Source organism: Primulina tabacum, chromosome 16 (genome assembly GCF_025594145.1).
Source record: "Primulina tabacum isolate GXHZ01 chromosome 16, ASM2559414v2, whole genome shotgun sequence".
NCBI classification, from domain to species: domain Eukaryota; kingdom Viridiplantae; phylum Streptophyta; class Magnoliopsida; order Lamiales; family Gesneriaceae; genus Primulina; species Primulina tabacum.
The window spans coordinates 32,923,255-32,932,409 of record NC_134565.1 but is presented as its reverse complement, the minus strand read 5'-3'; the positions used below and the strand labels follow the sequence as shown (position 1 = coordinate 32,932,409).

The window sequence follows — 9,155 nt, the reverse complement described above, 5'->3', positions numbered from 1 at the left end:
AAATATATAATAATAATAATATACCGTAATTAAGTGTCCAAAGATTCTTCGGCTTTGGACACGAAAAATCGGTTAAATTTTTTCAGTTCGATGGGTCGGACATTTTAGCCCTTTTTGGGGCTCAAATCCATGGAGTTGGATGGGAATTGTCCAGATTACCCACTGCAAGGGCAAACAGCTTTTACTTTTTGTGCATTGTTACCCGGGACAAATATGTCATATCGTCACATTTGGGGAAAATTCCCAAATCTTCAAAACCTCAGCCATTCATTAAGTATAGGGTTTCTATTTATCTAAGAAAGGCGGGCTGTGATTTGTGCATCCGAAGAGACTTCCCGCCGTGGCCTGAGAGCGATCGATTAAGAGACATATTCATCCGGTGCCGGTAATTTTATGATTTCTCCTGTTGTTCACATATTTGCGTTGACGTTCGTATTCTCTTACCTATTTCGTATTCCTGTTTAGTTTTAACATTTTAGTTTCTGTCGATTTTATTAATGTAGTGCTCTTTGTTTGAGTATAAGTTGTGTTTTTGGACTGGATGCTAATCATGTCCTACACAAAGTTTGGGTTTACTTGAAATTGCCATTTGTATACACTGGAATTAGATGCTAACCATGTTCTGATAGGGGTCCTCGAATGTTATGCAGTTCATGTGTGTATTTATGTTTGTGTTTGTGTGGGGTTCATTACGGTACTTTGTTAGCGTAGAAAAACTTTCAGAGTTCAAATTTATTTTAGGTCTTTGTCTAGAAATCTCAAGTGTAGTTGTGGTGTGAGCTTAGTATTGGATTTAAGTTGTTAGATTAGCAATGTGGATTGATATAGTCTGTTCAATAGCCGGGCCAAAAGGAGGACAAGCCCATGTATAAGGATGCCTTCAATGTGGAGAGCAGTGAATTTTTTATTTAAATTTTATATTGAAATTTTTGAAAGGACATGGTTAGTCAAATACCCGTCAAGTGACTCAAGTTCATTATTATCAAGGTCATACGTAGATAAAATTGTTTCTGTACTTTTCCTCAAATCTCGAGGGTATCATTTGCTGCAATTTTCTCTTTCTTTGTTTTTTTTAATGCTGTTGCTTCAGCTGGAAAGAGAAGGGATGATTTATCATATTTTTGAGCGAGGACTTGGTGAGCCTCCTTTAAGTCTCTTCTTTTGCCATCTTGTCAATGTTGTAGTGGATATTTTCCCGTTATATTTCCATCCAATGGACTTGTATGATTGTGGGGGTTCAGTCATCAGCGGAAGGATTTCTGAGATTGAAAGAATCAAAAGCAATGTGAGTCAAAGTTAAGAAAAACTTATGAACTTAATTTCAAGAAAAGGGAGACCTTTATGATCAAAAGGGGGTTTCTGTGGTCTTTTATAGGTTTTGATATATTTTTATTTTTTAGCATGGTGGTGGGCTGGTGGCTTCTATGCTAGTTTAATTACCGCTACTCATAAGAAGTCCGGATCCATTGATTGTGGATTTATAGTATGTGCAGTGAAATTAACTTTATAAAAAAGAAAAAAGGTTGCTAGCTAATCTAATTTTGGGCGGTAGATTTATTAAATGTGTTTGAGGTTGCCTCATCAGTCATTCATTGTTCCTGTGCATTAACTGGCTGCAGGAAAGTTACAGACTGGAAATGTATCCAGGAAGTGGAACTAATCTTTTTAAAGAACTGATCGTCCTAATAACAAACCCATCTTTTTGTTAGTGGGGATGTTATCTTTTTTGTTTCATTCTTTGTTGTGTGCCCAATTGCATAATTAATTATCTCTCTTGATATTTTCATTTCCTCATTTTCTGTTCTCTTTTCTTGTGCTTGCTCCTCCTTCCTCTTTTGGTTGCTAATGCATTGGTCCTAAAAAGCTATGCAGACTAAACTTTAGCCTTTTCCATTATTCCCGGCATCCGTCATTGTCTTTAATTCAAGGAATTCACCACTTCATTGATTTGCACCTGTTGAACATCTTGATCCACTTTATGACAATTCGGATTTCTATCGTTTCTATTTCTTTTTATGCTATGTTTGTCAACCCTTGTATTAAGTTGTTCGAATAGAAGCTCCTTGGAGCTACACCTCATGTAACCTATTCGATCAAGATCATTACTTTGGAACTCCTTATGGCCATTCTTTTTATTTCAGCCTATCCACATATTTCTTCTTTCTTTTGCAAATGCTTCCGGGTTTTGCATTTTCCCAGAACTGCAATAGAAGCTCATTTTGTTAGAGGTCTAAGATGCCAAGGACAAGAGCCACTGCTGGAGCTACTAGATCTACTGAACATGAGAAGCCGGTTGAGACCGAAGAGCAGGTTGAACTTGGTGCTGACAATGACATGGAGGATACATTGGAAGAAGAGGTTGAGTATGAAGAAGTAGAGGAGGAAGTGGAGGAGGAAGAAGTGGAAGAAGAGGAAGAAGTGGAAGAGGAGGTTGAGGAAGAGGACGACGACGACGAAGGCATGGAAAATGATGAAGGGGACGATGACATGGAGAAAGAGCATGCTGACCTTCTCGCGCTTCCTCCACATGGTTCAGAGGTGTATATTGGTGGAATTTCTCAAGATACTTCTGAAAATGACCTGAAGCGCTTTTGTGAATCTGTCGGAGAAGTTACAGAGGTAAATATTTTAATTAACATGTGGTGTGGTTAATTTGACCGACATTTTGCTTGCCTCGTACGTACCATTGACAGGTGAGGATAATGAAGGGAAAGGACTCAAATGAAAACAAGGGATATGCTTTTGTAACTTTCAGAACCAAGGAATTAGCTTCCAAGGCTATCAAGGAGCTTAATAGTACTGAATTGAAGGTTAGATGAGTGCTACCTTCCTTTCATTCACAATCCACGCCCAGTCACACTCATACTTGCACTTGTTTTTCAATATTTGTAATTCACAACCTCTAAGTTGATTCTCTTTGATTGGGTTTCTTGTGGTTGGCTGGTCAAATATAATCTGTATTATTGTATATTTATCTATGTTGTGGAAACTTACAGGGAAAAAAATTGAGATGTTCTTCATCTCAAGCAAAACATAAGCTGTTCATTGGTAATGTGCCCAGAAACTGGGGAGAGGAAGATATGAAGAAGGTTGTGAAAAAAGTAGGGCCTGGGACTGTCTCCATTGAGCTTTTAAAGGTGAGGTTTATTTCCTTCTGCACAGCTTTTTTATTATACCGCTAAATTTCTGGTACTGCGTGACAGGTAATCCTTTATTTATTTGACTGCCAAAATGTTCAGGTAATACATGCATCTTCTTTTTGTAGGATCCACAAAATTCAAGTCGGAATCGTGGATTTGCATTCATTGAGTATTATAATCATGCTTGTGCTGAATATTCTAGACAGAGGATGTCAAATCCTGATTTTAAGCTTGATGACAATGCTCCAACTGTGAGCTGGGCCGATCCCAGAAGTGCAGAAATGTCGTCTTCCCAGGTCTTTGTTTTAGGCTTAATCTTCATTGTTCTTTGGTTAAATTGTGTTGAATGTATGATCATTGGGAACTAGTACAAAATGCAAAGGTATTCGTGATTGCTTGATTAATCCATGTAAATCGTAATCATCAATGAACGGATTTCATTTATCCAGTTTTGCTTCCTTTCCCATGGGGGCAATTGCATGAAGGAGGATGAAGCCTTTATTAAACAGTGGCAAAAGTAGTTGTTGAAGATAAGAAAGTATCTAGTTTTTCTGTTTTATTTATTTATTAATTATTTCGCAAGACTTGGGGGGTGACTCCACTTACAGGTTATTTCCTTTCCCCATAGGGGCTAGTTGGATTAAGGAGAATGGAGACTTTACTAATGAGGTTGTGAAATTAGTAGTTGAAGGATGTACTGTCCTAGAGAATGTATTAGATTGTTACAGTTGCACAACCTTTTCATGATTACACAAAACATTTGGTAGGTCTTGCGGTCACTTCGGTTATTCATGATTTGTTGACGCCTTTGTTTCTTGTGCCAGAGGCAGGAGTTTCTTCTTTGGGAGCCTTTTTTTAGGTGTAAAAAAGACTGGCAAAGTGAAAGAACTCACTGACTGTTAAAGTTCATAATTTCTGTCTTTTCATAATGAAAACTAATCTATCAAATCATTAAATAATTAAATATTCTGTTCATCCTGGAAATCGGGCAAACCTCTTGAACATGAAAGAAACGTTCAGATTTATTTTCATGTTAGGTCATCCTTTCTTATTAAAAAAAAGGGGATTTCCATGTTATGTCATAGTAATTACGCAGACTGTACAAAGGAACTTGAAGAATACAAGACAGCCGAGATTAAATATATATTAGATATTAACACCCCTGTCTAGACTCCCATATAGGTCTGTCCCTACTTATTTCGAGTTATTGTGCTAGTAAAAGTTACTTACTGGCCCTTTGTTCTACAGGTCAAAGCAGTATATGTGAAGAACTTGCCCAAAAATGTTACACAAGATCAGCTTAAGGAGTTGTTTGAACATCATGGAAATATTTCAAAAATAGTTCTTCCTCCTGCAAAGCCAGGACAAGAGAAAAGTAGATATGGTTTTGTTCATTTCGTGGAAAGATCAAGTGCCATGAAAGCTCTGAAGAACACGGAGAAATATGAGATTGATGGTAATATTCTTGTCCCTAGTATTTTCCAGCATTTTGGTTCTGGATTATAAGGTTCTTAGATTGCTAGTGCTTGTTTATATTTTCCTTGGTTTTGTTTTATTAGGTCAAGTTATAGAATGCTCACTGGCAAAGCCACAGGCGGATCAGAAAAATGCTGGGGTATCAAATTCACAGAAGGCAGCTATACTTCCAACCTACGCACCTCATGTTGGATATGGTTTGATTGGATCCCCCTATGGCGCTGTGGGTGCTGGATATGCTGGTGCAAACTTTGCTCAAGTAAGATGTACTATGTTTTCTTCTCTCCTTTTTGTGGGTTGATTTTGTTATTTTTGTTTTTTACTTATATTTATGTACACTTGCTTTCTGGAAATAGCAGCCACATCTCTCCCCCCCTATTTCCACATTGTTTGTGTTGTCCACCCTTGTGCTTTGAGATTTAGTATGTATATTTTTCTTTTCAAAGTTCGTCCAACTGATATTATGTGTGCTAGCTGTGTTAACTTGCGTGTACTTTCTATAATTGGACACAATGTCACATGACCTATTATTTGTGACACCTGTTCTTGAGCTTGGGTTTATGAACGGCTGAATGGGACTTGTTGCAATCTGTTGGGGCTCGACGCCGTTGCAATAGATGCGATTTGATGCAGTCGCAATCTTCAAGATTCTCTATCTTTTGCATAAGTTCAAATGGGTAGACAGGACTATAATTCCCGCTAAAAGTTACAATATTAAAACAAAAACATGGTCTCATCTTTGTAAATTTGCTGCATCGGCTTAATGTCCTGTACAAATTCATACTCATAGAAACACCTAAACACATGATGGTGCCGGTCACAACTGCCACCATGTTTCACGCACAAACAGGTCCATTGGTTTCACTGCCATCATGTATCCAGCGTCAGTATCAAGATCATATCATCACTTTCTTAAGCATATCACCTTATGTAAAACCTGGCATTGTTGAGAAATGCCTTGACTGAAATTTTAGCTTATAGAGAAAATATTACAGTTTGAGTAGCCTATAATTGAAAGTTTGATACAATTTCCTAGATTTCATTATCGTCTTTGTCGTTCTTATTGAGGTACCTTCGCAATGTGCTATCATTCATTTCAATATCATCTTAAATTCATAGTTTGATTTTAAAACAATCCATTCTATCCATCATATCATCATGTTAAACTACTGGCTGTGAATTCTGCTTTTGCAGCCCTTAATCTACGGAAGGGGAGCTGCCCCTGGCATGGCTATGATGCCTATGCTTTTACCTGATGGAAGGATTGGATATGTTCTGTAAGTGATTTTTTTAGAGTTGCTACGCAATAGAGCTATGGTGAAAACTTTATGCGTCCTAGTATATGATTTGTGATGCGAGAGACAAACAGATTTAGTGGTTTGTCAAATGCATATCATCTCGAATAATTTTATTGCTGCAAAAGATACTAGAGATTGTATAAATAGTTTATCTCGCACAAAAATGACATGTTAATGGCAACAGCAGTAATATTACTCTTACAGTTGTAGTTCACTTCGTTATTTTACGCACATGAATCTTAAATGTCCTGTGATGATGAGTAAGAAGTTTAAGACATATCCATTACAATAAATTTAAAACATGGGAACTATTCAATAAGAATTAAAAGAAAATGAATAGATTTTATCGAACAAGAGTTCACCCAGCATGGGCATATCATCAGTAGATTGCTGACATGTGCCATTTTAATAAACAATGTTTTAGTTTTGTGGTGCAGTTCTTTCATGAAACTATGTTGTTCTGTGTAGGCAACAACCTGGAGTACAACCACTCACACCACCGCCACAGCAAAGAGGCGGCGGCGGCAGAAGCAGCGGTGCAGGTAGAAGTTCGAGCGGCGGTCGACGTGGTGGTGACAGCGGGCGCGGGCGCAGTCGGTACAATCCATATTAATGCTGCATTTATTTGAGCAATCTGCATGAAGGTTTAACCTTTTTATAATTCATAATGAGATTGTATCTTGGTAGTTTGTTATATAACATCAGATGAAGCAACTTTTAGATATTATCAAACTATGATTCGCTGCTATATCTTTTTTTTTTTTACCTAATTAAGATATTGGCTTTTGCATGTTTACATTAAATGATCATTTCATAGTACGTTCGCTATTTACCGCCAATATTTAATGAGTGAAAATGTCAAATACTGAATGAATTGATATTTAATTTTATGTTGGTTTATTTTTTACATCTAGGTATATTAACAATCACCAAAAAGGGAAAAAAAATTCACCACAAGTCCAAATCCCGGCAATTTGTTATGAAATCGTGACTTTCTTTCTAAATAATTTTTCAACCATCGTTTTTGTGTTGTAATTTTCTAAGATTGAAGACGTTCCGATAATAATATGGTATTAAAAGATTATGATGCAAAAACTGCTAATTAGGACATAAATCATCTTGAGGTATTGGGTTTTGATTTGCTTCACTTGGACTAATTTAGTGTAATAATCTGTCTTGTCGATATCAACGAAGTATTCGTAAGAGAGATAATACCGCATAAATGAAATGTTTCAACACTTCGAAATTTCTCAATTCTAAGCCAATCATATTGAATCATTCATGATTATTTTAAGTCACAAATCCTCGACTTCACCCGGTTAACGACATAATGGGCATAAAATCAGTCCATTCTCGTTACACTCTTTGCACTTCAAGCTCTTCTTCCCATCTTCACCCAAAATCTTACTACTCCCTTCGCACTCTTTACACATCAAAAACCGGATTCCGGCACACCTCTGACACCGAATGGTCTTCCTCGGGATCCCACACAGTAAAATCTCCAATTTGCCCTCCTCGTCCAACCTGACCATTTCATCAACCCCACCTATCATTCTCCCCTTCACAAAAACTAATGGCAATTTCACTTCCTTGGTGCCCATTAGCGCTCTTAGTTCTTCCTTAAACGGTGAATGCAAAGATATGTCGCGTTCAAATATCCGAATATGGTATGATTCGATGATTGATCGGGTGGCGTTGCAGTCTTCAAACGTCTTCCTAATACCCCTCAACGTGGTTGTGTATAATATAACAGCATTTTCGCCGCCTGGTGGGCATTTTTCTTCGTACATATCAAAAAGGGTATCCGAATCTTGGGAGTAATTTCTTGCCATTTGTGAGGTCGGTGTGGACGAAGTTGAATCGATCTTCTTCATATATTGTTCCTCTTCGGAGACATCTTTCTCAACGGATGCGACAACTTTAGGACAAAAAACTTGGCCTAAACTCCTCTTTGCCAAAATCACCTCTCCAGAACCACAAAATCTATTACCATTTGGAGATGACCTCATACAATTATCCATCGATTTATTGCATTCTTTTAACACCATTTTTGGGCTATTTTCCAATGACCCTGCACCATTAACTCTCCCCTTATTCTCCTTTCCACCAAACCTCTTAAATTTTCTTGGAGAACTCATTTGATTCAAAAACTTCAGAGGACTGATTTTATCAATATCCAAAAAACCGCGCAAAAGAAGACTCGATTTTGGGCTTATCATGGCTTTAACACAAACCGGCACTTCTTCTTCAAGACCCTTCATAAGCTCCCATGTATTAATAATCTCTGCAGGTTCTTCGCGAGGTGGCGATGTCTTCGCATCCTTCCGACATTTATGAATGATCTGATGCTGCGATTCTTGCTTCTGCTGTTGACTTTCAGTCTCAAGATTCAAGACACCGTAAGTGCTTGAAGTGAGAGATACTAGATGTTTGGTGTCATCCTCTTTTCTGTGAAGATTTTGTTCTTCTGCTTCTTTCTTGATTTGTCTCGAGGAAACACAACCCATTAGATGATTTTTTGGAAATATTGAGGTTTCGGGCAGATTTTGAAATTTATCCTTTTTTCAAGAAATTGGGGACAAGATACATCGCCTTGCCATGGAGACCCAACGGTCAGAAAATTCGAATGAGAATTGTCAGTAATTTCTAGGACAATGATTGTCAGTAAATTTATTAGCACCCTCGTTTTTTCTCCCCTTCCAAAAATGTTTTTTATTTCTACAAAAATTTTCTAAAAAATTTTAATTTTTCAATATAATAGTTATTTAACTTTTCATACATATATATATATATTATATGTTATAGGTAGAATAAATCTTTATATTAAAATTTTTAAAACTAAATATTGTCGACTTGATAAATTAGATCTTAAACAAGCTATTGCCTCTGACGAGCACATTCTTAAATTTATTTTGCAATTATACATCATTTATCGATAAATATTAATTACAAAATGAAATAACCGTTAATTACACCTAAAAAATGGAGCACTTATTATCGTGGAATGGCTTATTAAAGCAAATTTAGCGTCTTTTTTTCATAAAAAAATAATTTCTTTTGAAGATACCACAAATATAACAAATTCATTTTTGGTGGAAAAAATCTTCCCTTCTTTTTATTAGTATTTGTCAATTCGGATTTCAGTCATTTTAGTATATTTGATTATTTATGTAATTTGATAAGTTCTTTGTGTCAAGTTAATACGATTAGTTTGAGTCTTTATAAATTAAATTAGTTAGAT

The 9,155-nt window shown here is 36.6% G+C and overlaps 2 protein-coding genes across 5 annotated transcripts; one reads left to right on the top strand and one right to left on the bottom strand.

Annotated features, from left to right (window-relative positions):
• The first annotated feature begins 226 nt into the window (after positions 1-226).
• On the top strand, positions 227-6,662 carry LOC142528652 (heterogeneous nuclear ribonucleoprotein Q-like). Of its 3 annotated transcripts, none has more exons than XM_075633739.1 (9): positions 227-385; positions 2,200-2,619; positions 2,694-2,810; positions 2,997-3,137; positions 3,266-3,436; positions 4,389-4,596; positions 4,700-4,875; positions 5,811-5,893; positions 6,383-6,662. In XM_075633739.1, exons 2-9 carry the CDS (start codon positions 2,236-2,238, stop codon positions 6,525-6,527), a joined length of 1,425 nt encoding a protein of 474 aa, XP_075489854.1. In that variant the 5' UTR covers positions 227-385; positions 2,200-2,235; the 3' UTR covers positions 6,528-6,662. The 3 variants fall into 3 exon arrangements, with proteins under 3 accessions (XP_075489854.1, XP_075489853.1, XP_075489855.1); XM_075633738.1 differs by having other exon boundaries at positions 242-385; positions 1,620-2,619; XM_075633740.1 differs by having other exon boundaries at positions 243-385; positions 2,142-2,619.
• Positions 6,663-7,166: 504 nt separating this feature from the next.
• LOC142529416 (uncharacterized) lies at positions 7,167-8,558 on the bottom strand. Of its 2 annotated transcripts, XM_075634958.1 has the most exons (2): positions 7,822-8,558; positions 7,167-7,779 (listed from the first exon to the last, which is right to left on the bottom strand). In XM_075634958.1, exons 1-2 carry the CDS (start codon positions 8,419-8,421, stop codon positions 7,234-7,236), a joined length of 1,146 nt encoding a protein of 381 aa, XP_075491073.1. In that variant the 5' UTR covers positions 8,422-8,558; the 3' UTR covers positions 7,167-7,233. The 2 variants fall into 2 exon arrangements, with proteins under 2 accessions (XP_075491073.1, XP_075491072.1); XM_075634957.1 differs by having other exon boundaries at positions 7,167-8,558.
• Positions 8,559-9,155: the final 597 nt, after the last annotated feature.